Consider the following 12,965-nt stretch of genomic DNA (forward strand, 5'->3'; position numbering starts at 1 on the left):
AAGAATGACATTCATAGTTTACTGTTATTTCTTGCATACGCACGTGGTCCTTTCCTTGAACATGGTAATTCCAACTGATTCTTTTAGTAGATTACTAGTAGTTTGCAGAAGTGTATGGGAGAGAAAGAGATGGGGGGGGGGAATAGGAGAGGAATAGGCAACACCTGTAAAGATTACCTCCATCTTTTCTCCCCTCCTGTACAGAGATGGGGGGGGGGGTAACAAGTTAAAAAATAACAGATTAGCAAAGAGACGAATAGAATAAGTACCAGGCTTTAAAAAAACAAAGAAAACTGGGGTTGATTCATCCAGCTAAAAACCCTTCAAGGTGGTGCCCCAGCATGGCCTCAGTCTAATGACTGAAGGAGATAAAGGAGAAATATTTTGTTAAATTCCTCCAGACTTTTAAAATTATTTTTTCCAGTGGACATGGCCAATGCCAGTGTCGCGTGACTGGCACATAATAAAGCACCCTTTGAATGTCAAGCAATGTGCCATGCTTGAGAAAACCCATCAAGTCAAGTGAAACTGCAGTTATGGCCAATGCCATGTAAATTGGCACCTGTGCCAGTGGCATGGAAAAAACATCCTTTGAAGATTGGGCCTCATGGAGGCAGGGACAAGTGACCGACACCTTTAGTGATATACCATGCTCAAAAAGACCTGTCGATCCAAATGAGATCGTAGTCGTGGCCAATGCCAGTGTTATGTAACTGGCACCTGTGCCAATGGCTCATAAAAAGCACCCACTACACTTTTGGAGGGGTTGGCGTGAGGAAGGGCATCCAGCTGCAGAAACCATGTCAAATCCAATTGGAACCTGGTGCAGCTTCCCAGCTTAACAGTTTTCAATTAAACCGTCCAACCCATTCCAGCATAGAAAATGGACATTAAATGATGATGATGATGATGATTTTTCCAGTGGACCAGAACGCCATATCAGGTAGTTTATGTTGTTAGAAATATGGTTATGAAAGAATGGTTCTGTCAAAGAAAGGAAATACTCCTTACCCATCATCCATGAAATGGTATTTCCATGATATTGGAGAATCCATCTTGGAGTAGACTGTCCTTTGCAGACCAAATGCAGTAACATCTTCCTTGTTGATAAGAATGTTCTTCATCTCAAGGTTTTTCTAGAATATTAAAGAAAAGAAGAAAAAAAGATAATTCATTCTACTATAGACACAGAGCGTGAAATTTTGAGGGAAGGAGCCAGTTGATTATATTGACCCCATTGTTCATCTGATACTAATTTTATTGACAAACGGATGAAAGGCAAAGTTGAACTTGGTGGAAAGAAGCCCAGTGCAGTTCTCTAGTTTAGTAGTCCCAGTCAAACTAATAGTACCAGCATGGAAAACAGGCATTAAATGAAGAGGAGTTCAGATTTTACCAGTCAGACATTAGATACAAAAAAAATAGTCAGTCAATGGAGAGAAAAGGGGCCAGGAGCTTCACCTTGGCAGCCATGACCTCCTATTCTTTTTAGCTTTTATTCAGGAAAGAAGCCAGTGCTCAAAATTCTTACAGAGCTTCTGAAACTAGTGGGAGGGAGGAAACCATTTTCAAACTGGAATCCTGGCTTCAAGAACAGAGCTGGCTCCACGAACAGCGCCCAAAGTGCTGAGCAGTGCTGTTAAATTGGACAACAGGTTAAGTCTTTACGTAAGAAGGCCACGGTGGGGTTTGAACTCAGAATGTAATGAGCAAGAACAAACACTGCCAAGCATCTCAGCCACCGGCCTCAACAGGTTCTATATTTATCGGCATCAGAAGGCTGGGAGACAAAGCTGACCTTGGCAGGATTTGAACTCAGAATGCAAAGAGCTGAGACAAATAGTTCCAAGGCATTCAGTCTGAGGCTTTTACAGATCTGCCACTCCCCCAGCCTGGAGCAGTACCTTTCTATTGACTCCAAAGACATGTGGCCTAGTGGTTAGGGTATGGAACACATTATTATAAGATCACGTTTTCAATTCTTAGACTAAGCAGTGCATTGTGTTCTTGAGCAAGGCACTTCATTTCACATTGCCCCACTCTGTCACCATCATAAGCATTTAATGTGATTCCCACACTGGCAAGGCCAGGGGTCACACAGCTTGATAGGAACTGGCAAGGCCAGGGGGTCACACCAGATTCCATAGTCTGTTTTAGCTCGGTTTCTATGGCTGGATGCCCTTCCTAATGCCAACCACTTCACAGGGTGTGTCTTGGGTGCTTTTTACATGTCACCATCACCCACACCAGTGCTTTTCATGTGGTACCTTATTTCAGAATTTCAATTCAGTTGAGATGAGCGGGTCTCCTTGAGTAAACAAATCAAACACAATATCCAGAAGGATGATACTCACATATTTACTGTTGCAGAGACAACCATCAGAATCAAGTGTTGGCACAAGAAAATCTTTCAAGACAGTTCCCTTTGTAATCAATAACCGCAAAAACAAAGTGTTGGCACCTGTGGAAGAAAATGTTAAAACAACATGTACAAGAAAAATAGTTCTGGGAGATTATCTTTTTTTTCTACTCCACAAAGTTTGCCCTTTGGCATTCAGATTCGGTCAAATCATCATTGTTTAACATCCGCCTCCCACGCTGGCATGGGTTGGACGAGGTCATTCAAACTGCTAGAAATAGTAGCCAAATCTCCCTCAAATCGTTCCTTGTCATCTCATCCTTTATTTAACAAAAAAAGGTACATTAGACAAAAGGAAGTCGTTGACATACAAAAAAAAAGATGTGGTGGTCATGACCACAAAAAAAGATGTGGTGGTCTTTGGTAGTGAGTAGGCTGGCTGCTTGATCATAGCTGACCTTGGGCTCTCCAGCCACAAAATCAACTCAGAGAAAGTAAAATATAAAATAGTCTGGGATAATAATAATAATAATACCTTCTAACATTAAAATTGGTAAATCTTTGATATTCCATGCTTTCTGGACTTGATGAGTTGTCTGAGAAAATAAAGCAAAACTTAGATTAGAATAATCGTTAGCTTAACAATTGGTCCACACTAACGATATATTCATCATTTAGTCTTTCTAGGTACGAGGCAACCTTGCTGGGGTGGTGCCATAGTAAAATGCACCCAGTACACTCTGTAGAGTGGTCAGTGAATAAATAGAGATAAAGGGTTCAAGAGGATCCTTTGGACTAGTCAAGGATATGACAGCTTCCATAGGGAAGGTGCCAAAATAAAATGCACCCAGTACACTCTGTAGAGTGGTTGGTGAATAAATGGAGATCACAGAAGGTTCAAGAGAACCTTTTAGACTAGTCAAAAACATGACAACCGCCTAGTGCAGGTGCCAAAATAAAAAAGCACCCAGTACACTAAAGTGTGAAGACATGTGCCTAGTAGTTAAGGTGGTGTTGTGCTCATGATCAGACAAGCAAGGTTTCAATTTCAGGACAGGGTGGTGCATTGTGTTACATTAGAGGACACCTACCACAACTCCTATGCTAACTTCTCGTCTGGCACAAAGCCACCTTCCTCCACCCCTTCAGCTGATCGTTAGTAAATGGAGAATTATGGGGAAACAGCAACATATTTTTACAATATAATAATTATACCAATTCATATATATATATATATATATATATATATATATATATATACACATACACACACACACATACATACATACACATGTGTGACCACCACTTGACAAACAATGTGTTTTTATGTCCTCATAACCTAGCAGTTCAGCAAAGACTGACAGAATAAGTACCTAAAAAAAAAGTGCTGAGGTCAATTCATTTAACTAAAGACTCTTCAAGGCAGTGCACCAGCATGGCCACAGTCTATTGATTGAAACAGATGAAAATGAAGGTATGCTGTAACAACTTTTCTATAAACAATGCTTGAAAATGCCACGGGACTAACAAGTAATATTAGTCTGTAAAGACTGAATTTTAACTGGAGCTGCACTTGCTTGAAATAGCAGCTAAATGTCCCCCTGTTCACACCATCATCTAACAAAAGAAGGACACACTGGTTAATATGGTTTTGTGTTAAAAGGCAGAAACAAGAAGAAACGCAGTTGGTTTGAATAATTGAGGTCATTTATTCTGGCATTCTGACAGCTGGACTTATTTCATTTCACAGCTAACCAGATAAGAAGAAGTCGAGTTGGGGTGAACGCCAGTACAACCTAATTAACTTGTAGATATTGTTATCAGTTAAAAACTAATTACTAAACTGTAACTGGCATGGATGTGTGGTTGAAAAGTCTCCTTGCCAATCACATTGTCTCAGGTTCAGCTCTACTGTGTGGTACCTTGGAGAAGAGACTTCAAGTTGGCCCTGGGGCCAACCGAAGCCCTGTGAGTGGATTTGGTAGGTGGAAACTGAAACAATTCAGTCGTATATGTATTTTGTTAAAGCATGTCTCTAGGAGAAGGTCACTGATATAAAAGTGAATATGTAGGGAAAGGCAGTTGATATTTTGGGTATCTTTTCCATTGGTGCCCAAGATTCTGGCACACCCACATTCCTCAGCCTTGGACCCATGTTGGCACCGGATATCATGCTTCAGTTTATTTCTAGATCATCTCTTTAAAGTGGAGAGGTGTCTATGAGGCATTCTGAAAGCCTTATTGGACCTAAATTTTTGTACAGGCATTGCTGCTTAGTTTTATGATTTTAACTTATCACACACACACACACACACACACACACACAGATATGGAGGGATGGATGTGGGGGGGGGGGTGTACGCACATTTGTGCATTCTTCTCATGACGTTGCATGGTTGTTGTAAATGAATGTCATTCCCTTACAAATGAAAAACATGCCTGACCATCGGCAAAGGTTACCTATTACCTTGTTTGGCAACAGGAAGGGCAACATGCTGTAGAAAATCTGTCTCAAAACTGACTCATCCAAGCTTGGAAAAGTGAACATGAAAACAAGGATGATGATGATGAGGTAACAACTTCAGTGGTAGTGGTTGCAGTGACAGCAACAGCAGTGGTGGTGTGACCTCAGAGATTCCACACTCCCCTCCCCGTGACCAGAGGTCTGCTGGATCAAGGCCAACTTGCAAGTGTGTTTAGCTTCAAAATATGACATATATGATATCAGCTTTGCTATGTTTGGCAAAGCAATTTATTAAAAAGAATGCTTTAAAAGAAAGGAAAGAAAAAGAGTATGAATACAAAGTGCTGCAAAAATGCATGCCCCCACATCTGACCCGATCTCTGGAGGGGTTCCCTAAGACAATGTATTTTAAGGGTTCCTCAAGGATAGACAGGATGAGAAAAGCTGTACTACACCCTACAACAAGAACCTGTTCACCCATCCCTTCTTACATTTTCAAATACCTCGTGTCCTCATACGAAGCGCCACCTCCATCCCAGGTTTTGTAGTCTTGTGAGCTGCATGGCAAACCCACTTGGTTGATGATAGAAACAATCTCCATCCATAGAAATCATGCTAAAAACTGGAATGTACAAGTGAGGTAGATTCTCTGCCAGACACATTGCAGACTACTCATTACAAAAGACAGTAACTTGGGGTAAGGACTGATGCACATTGTAAGATCCTGTTCATTCTGAAGTCCCTTTGACGTTTAAATTTTGTTTGTAAAGTGGTTGACATTAGGAAGGGTATCCAGCCATAGAAACCATGCTGACACAGATACTGGGACACAACGCAGTCCTTGGACCCACTGGATCTTGTCAGGCTGTCCAGCCGATGCTAGCATGGGACATGAATGTTAAATGGTCAGCCAAGAAACCCTAGGCTTCTGGAAATCCACTTTTAAAATGTTGCTTTGAATTCTATAACTGTGGATTTATAAGGTTTGTACTGTTTTGTGGAGTTCAAAGAAGAAAAAGAATTTGGTAGAAAATTTGTTTTCTTACCTCTCCTTCAGAAATAGTTTTGGTGAACATGTAAAGCCCATTTTTTTGTGTAATTAGGGTTTTCCGGTCAAGAGGACAATTGTTCAACTATAAAACAAATATAACAACAATAAGTTATAATAAAAACACAGTTTTATTGAATTATGTCAAAAATGGATTCCACTAAGAAATCTAATGAATGTGAGGAGCCAAAGTTACAAATAAACAGGTTTTCAACTTGTTAGAAATAACAGCCAAACACTAGGTTTTCATCTGGTCACACCCTACAGTCCAAGGAAACATACATTAATGTACTCTTTGATATACTGTGTCATTATGAAAAATCTCTGAAATATCCTCTTCACCCTAATTACTCGGTTCAATTACTCATAGCAACATGATGAAAAGGGTGAATGATAGAGAAAGGACAGATGAAAATTCAAAATGTGGGGTACTATGAGGGAGTGATGGATGTGGCTGGGTGGGTGGTGAAGAAATTTGCTCCCCAACCACACAGCTTTGGTTCAATCCCACTGTGTGCATGGCACCTTGGGCAAGTTTATCTACTATAGCTCTCAAGCTAACCAAAGCCTTGTGAGTGGACTTGCTAGACAGAAGCTGAAAGAAGTGTGCATGTGGTGTGTGATGCATACATATAAAGAAAACCATGCACGGACACTTCATATTCAAGGCTCTGATGAAGCTATACTCAGACATTCAACTACAAGTCCACCACATCTTGCAGCAGAAACAGCTGTAAGCTAATGAAGTTTATAAGATAATCATTTATTCTTTTGTCATCTCATTTTCTTTTGTGTGCATGTGTGTGTGTGTGTGGTTTCCTTGTCTGACATCACATGATTGGAGAAGAACGTTTGTTTAGGACAATGTTTGGCGAAAACATGTCTGACTATGGGGAAATATACTTTGCTTGGAAACAGGTAAATGGTTGACAACAAGAAGGGCATCAGACCGTGGAAAATTTGCATCAGTAAACTCTACCCAAGCATGGAAAAGTGGACATTATGATGATGATGATGATGATCTTTGTCGGAGTTAAAAACAAAACAAAACAAAAAATCTTACCTCAACATACTCATGGTGTCTTTGTTCTATTGTCTGTAGTTTCATATCGACATAGGCTACAAGGGACGTACCACAGAGAATCCCTTCAATGCTGCCAACACTCTTCGCTGAGATACTAAAACATTCTTCTTCCTGGAAAGTGCATTTTTCTATGGATATCAGAAACTCGCCCAAGTCTCCCTCGTCAGATGTGGTAACGAGGCTGTCATTAAACACCATCCTTTGTAAATCTTTCTCAGCTGAAATGAACCAGAAATTTTGCAATTGTTTTATTCTATTTTCCACTTCTTTTTGTTTGCTTTCTATTTACCTTCATTTTCTTTATTCAATAAAAACAATAAAATTCTTTTCTATTCTCACATCATGCTTCAGCAATATGTTACCTTGGGCAAATGTCTTCTGTTATAGCCACAATCAGAGAACATAGAGACAGAAGAAATGGAGCTAAGCATTATGTCTTGTGTGTTAACAGTTCTGATAGGTCACCACTATGAAGACCAGAAATAAAAGAAAAGCAGAACCAATATAAGTAAGTGTGAGAGTGAGTAATGATTGAGTCTCTGTCTTGATATCATGTGACAGTTGTAAAGGAATGGTATTCATTTCCAATATTCTGCCTAAACAGGTCTGGCCATGAGGAAATATTAGCTTACTTAGAACTAGGTGAGGATTGGCAACAGAAAGGAAATCCGGCTATAGAAAAATTTGCCTCAATAAACTCCATCAAACATATGATGATAATGATAAGATTTAAATGCTAAAAAGACTTCAGAATGAACATGGTCTTACAATCTGCATTAATCCTTGTTACAACATAGTCTGCAATGTGACTGGCAGAGAATACACCTCACTTGTACAGCCATATGTGGATATATAAAAAAAGTGGGATAGAATGCAATGATGATGTTAAGCCTTGCATGTAGTTCTAGATACCTCTGAAATTATTCTAGCCACAATCATTCTTACAGGATGGTCATGGACAGAATGCCATTGATGACAAGTCTAATCAATCAATGCTGATCTGGCACTAAGTAACAACAACCACGTAAAAGCACCCATTACACTCTCAGAGTGGTTGGCATTAGGAAGGGCATCCAGCCATAGAAACCATGCCAAATCAGACTGGAGTCTGGTGCAGCCCCTCAGCTTGCCAGCCCTTGTCAAACCGTCCAACCCATTCCAGCATGAACAACAGATGTTAAGTGATGGTGATGATGATGATGATGATGATGATGCCACATTAACCCTTTTGTTACCATATTTCTGCTGGAATACACTGGTTTTGTTTCAATCAATTTTGAAAATAACAAAGAATTTATTAAAGTACTTTTGTCATTAATTAAGCTGATGTTTGGAATACGAATTAGCATGAAAGTTTTGATGGAAGATTTTAATTTAGACTTCTTTAAAACTGATATTTTATACCACATAAGCAGAGGTGGTCACAGATAGATTGGTATCAAAAGGGTTAACCAATGCAACACATACTCACTAATTGAACTGAAGAATTTCATAGCTTCGGAACTTGCTTGTGGAATGTCTTCAATTTCAGGTGTCACTGTTGCTGAGCTCAGGAGTAATTCCCGTGGAAATAATCCATTGCCTTTTTCGTCAGTCTTTTGCCCAACATCCTTGGGAGATTCCACAACAAAACCTTCCGGTTTGTCCACGACCTTTTCTTCCTTAGTCTTCTCTGTGACATCTTCAGTGGACTTTTGTACAATGTCCACAGACGTGCGCTTAATGTCTCCATCTGTAGACGACTCTGTGGTTTCTTCTGTGTCTTCCTCTGTAGCAACATCTTCTGCAGATTTCTTCACGACAACATCTGTTTCAGGTGCCTCCTCTGCAGTAACCAGGCCATTTTCTTCTTCCTCAGGTTGGATGGCACCCTCTGTAACTTCTGTCGGAGAGCCATCTACTTTGTCTTCTTTTTCCTCATCGTGTTCTGATAGCAGCTCTTTATTTCCTTCCTCATCTTGACTTGATGCTGACATGATTCAAAACAGAAACCTGAAAGACAAACAAACTTACGTGATTGATGGGTCAACATATGAAAAGAAAGGTTTGCACTTAAATTGCTGTTTGTTGTTGGCACTCCGTCGCTTACGACGTCGAGGGTTCCAGTTGATCTGATCAACGGAACAGCCTGCTCGTGAAATTAACGTGCAAGTGGCTGAGCACTCCACAGACACGTGTTCCCTTAACGTAGTTCTCTGGGATATTCAGCATGACACTGAGTGTAACAAGGCTGACCCTTTGAATCACAGGCACAACAGAAACAGGAAGAAAGAGTGAGAGAAAGAAGAGTACAGCAGGGTTCGCCACCATCCCCTGCCGGAGCCTCGTGGAGCTTTAGGTGTTTTCGCTCAATAAACACTCACAACGCCCAGTCCGGGAATCGAAACCGCGAGTCCGCGGCCCTAACCACTGGGCCATTGCGCCTCCACGCACTTAAATTAAATTTAAAAGAAAAGACGTGAACTTGCAGGTAAGACGTTTGCAACATAGAAGACACACACAAGCCATTGAAAAACAAAAACTGTCAACTTCCCGTAAACATTTATTACTTGGTGTCAAAGTTTTTGCCATTCAAATCATGACCTGGCCACCGACAAGAATTCACAGCTGTATAGTTTCTGGTTTTATAAAGTTAGAGTCCAGTTTGAAACTCTACTAAAGTTCGGTTATTAACCAAAATAGTTTTCAATTAAATACGGATGATTTGCGTTCGAATATGTCACATTATCACGATCAACAAACCTTGAATCTATGTGATATAGTTGTGGTTGTTGCTTGTAATTCTATCTCTAATATTTATTTCTTTATTGCCCACATGGAGCTAAACATAGAGGGGACAAACAGGGACAGACAAAGCAATTAAGTCGATTACATCGACCCCAGTTCGTCACTGGTACTTAATTTATCGACCCCGAAAGGATGAAAGGCAAAGTCGACCTCGGCGGAATTTGAACTCAGAACGTAGCGGCAGACGAAATACCGCTAAGCATTTCGCCTGGCGTGCTAACGTTTCTGCCAGCTCGCTGCCTCTAATATTACACTGTCTTTCTAATATTTCCATTCTGCAACTTCATATATACGGTGCGCGTGTGTCGGCGCGCGAGGACGCACTTCTTGCGTTTCAATATTGGATGGCACCCTCTTTAATTTCTGTCGGGGACTTAGAAGAACCTGGAAGAATGACAGAACGGTAAATATATGTTTATATATATTCCCTTCTCCTATCGTTCTTACAGACTGTCAAATCCACCAGGCAAAGAACACAGAGATATCGAAATGCAAGAAGGACGTGTGAGTGTGTGTATATATAGATATAGATATCGGTTTTTAAGAAATGACAGCCTACCATTTAGAAGTTTTTGATTAAAAATAACAATTTTAAAAATAAATAATAGCACAATAGTTAACAGTTCCGACGTGAAACAACCATGGAACAATCAAAGAGAAAATATAAAAAAGCAAAACCTCCGAAAGTTCTAGAGGTTTTTCTTCGGTTCTATCCTTCGTTCCGATAATGGTAAATGCCGTGTGTCTCAGTCTCAGCTGGTGTCACGACACTCGTTGTCTTGTTACGTCTCGCAGACAAAACTTGGTCACTATAGCAATGATTAGCGTCATCAACGGTGTCACGCGGCAAAATGTAGCCTCAGAAAAAAAATGTAACCTCGACAACAGATGATTAATTTCCCTTTAAATGGGGGAGGGGAAAAAATTCATTAAAACTCACCTTCTTTCTCATGTTCCTCCTCCTCCTCCACCACCTTTTCTGGTGTTCTTCTCCACCACCTCCACTCCTCCTTTCCCCTTCTTCCTCTCTCCCTTTTCTTCTTGTCATCTCTTCTTCCTTCTTATTTTTCTTCTTCGTCATCTCCTCCTCCTTTTTCGTTTTCTCCACTACCTCCACCATTCCCCTCTTCTCCTTTCTTCATCTTTTCTCCTCCTCCTTTTCCATGTCTCCACCATCTCCACCCCTGTCCCCTTCTTCGTCGTTTTTTCTCCTCCTTCTCCCCCAATCCCTTCTTCCTCCTTATTTTCCTCCTTCCTTTTGCCACATTATTCATTATTAAAATAACTCCAACGATAATGTACAAAACTAATCGATTATTCCCAATGATTGAAAGTTAATAAACAAATTATTGAAAATAGGTAATCCTTATTAGCCCTCATGATCTCTAGATTGTGCGTTCGTTTCCTAAACCGAGCAGTGTGTTGTGTTCTGGAGCAAAACACTCCATTTCACGCTGCTCTGCGACTATTTCGACACCTGACGTGTAACACACCTGTGCATCTTTACAGGTAATGTCGATTTGATGGAGAGAGTGAGTTAATGTACAGCACACATATTTGATCACTATAAACAAATCGTTTGTGCAGGTTGTTTACAAAAACCGAACGCTCTACGTCGTCTCTGACTGGAGAATCCATTATTATTATTATTATTATTGAGCGTGTCTTATTTAATTTCTTGTGGAAGAGACTCATTCCAATGGTCAGGCGGTCAGTCTCCTGCTAACAACCCCTGGGTGGCGGTAAAGTGTGACGAAGTTCTCGGGGAGACTCATGGAGTCAACGAAAATGAACTGGCTCGTCTGTTCCTGAGGACTTTCCGGTCGGGAACTATCATGGACAATTTCCTGATGTCTTTGGCTTGACAGTGCTACCGGAGTGGGGTGGGGTGCTACTCTACAGGCACAGACATGTTGTCAGACGGGTTTTTCGAGGTGCACGCAGAGCAACGAAACCATTCTGCCCAAGCATTGCTGACTTGTGGGTTTATGTCAAACAGCTGCTGTCGTGGATGGGATAGATCCATCTATCGGTCGAGTTCAAAGTGATGATTGCCCCACCACCTTCCTTTATTTGGGCAGGTAAAGCAGTTTTTCCTTTACCTGATGGCTGTGGCGAAAGAGATTGTCTGGTGGACGAGGTTGAAAGGCATGCGGATAAAGGCATTCCCCTTTCGTAGATCTCTCATCGATTTTTTTCAAGTTTCCTTTGACAAGGAAATTGAGGTTGGAGTGCGTGGTGTTGTCCTCGAATGAATTTACTGAAGGGTGGGTAAGAGTTGCAAAAATAGTAAGAGTGGGTGGTACTTCTCTAACTGTAGACTTGTGAATCGCAGGAAAGGAGTTGGAGAGGGTACTTGGCCTTTGGTGTTCAGGAATATCTTGGACGGTGGTGTTCCTTAATTGGCCCTAGGGGGTCCTCCTGTATTACGAGGACTACATCACTATCCTTTCTTTTTTACTTTCATATACCATATATATTTCCCTTCATTTTCATTGTACACCGTATATACTTAATTCTTTTTAAAAATTTATTTATTTATCATATATTTTTTTATCATTTCCTTATATAGAGAACTATATATATATATATGTGTGTGTGTGTGTGTACTAGCAGCTAAGCCCAGTTTCACCCGGTCGGTTTGGATGATGTGGCTGTAAAACCTGCTCTGTGTAAACATTCAACTTGTTTGGGCACTCTTACGCTAAAAAACAATTTTAGAATGACTTTTTTTCTGTCAAAACGCTAAAAATATCTGACCAACAAAAAAAACCCAACCAAGATTCAACCAAATCAAACAATAAACCCAAATACTAAGCGAACAAAGATGAACCATCCCACTTCCATTGCACATGCACACATATACACACACACACACACAAATACACACACATTCATATACTCCCCCTTTTACATACGCACACATATATTCACACAGAGTTGAAACGCTGTTTGATTTATTTTTTCAGCGTACAATTTTCATCATCCCACTACCAAGTATGACATCACCCCTTCCTTTCTCATTCATGAACACAAGAGTATTATTATAGTAGATTATCTCAGTAACCATGGGAGCTATGAAAAAAATACAATGCCCAGCATCACCACCGAATCATTCTACACATCTGAGTAATTTTTTCACACAATTCCACCCAGCCATTTGACCATGAATCCCAAGACAAGAAAGAATCGCCCATGTCAAATTTATATGTGTGTGTGTGTG

General features: G+C 40.5%; 1 protein-coding gene across 3 annotated transcripts in view; it reads right to left on the reverse strand.

The window, feature by feature from the left end:
- LOC106883377 (ciliogenesis-associated TTC17-interacting protein) overlaps positions 1-12,965 on the reverse strand; it is a 24,811-nt gene that overhangs the window by 1,957 nt on the left and 9,889 nt on the right. Inside the window, exons 1-7 of one of the 3 annotated variants that reach the window (XM_052977203.1) lie at positions 10,683-12,935; positions 8,427-8,947; positions 6,935-7,173; positions 5,870-5,956; positions 2,895-2,955; positions 2,355-2,461; positions 1,012-1,136 (exon numbers count right to left, since the gene is read on the reverse strand). In XM_052977203.1, the coding sequence (XP_052833163.1) occupies positions 1,012-1,136; positions 2,355-2,461; positions 2,895-2,955; positions 5,870-5,956; positions 6,935-7,173; positions 8,427-8,931 (1,124 nt within the window). In that variant the 5' untranslated portion in view covers positions 8,932-8,947; positions 10,683-12,935. The other 2 variants (XM_052977201.1, XM_052977202.1) reach the window with 2 other exon arrangements.

Source organism: Octopus bimaculoides, chromosome 27 (genome assembly GCF_001194135.2).
Source record: "Octopus bimaculoides isolate UCB-OBI-ISO-001 chromosome 27, ASM119413v2, whole genome shotgun sequence".
Classification (NCBI taxonomy): Eukaryota; Metazoa; Mollusca; class Cephalopoda; order Octopoda; family Octopodidae; genus Octopus; species Octopus bimaculoides.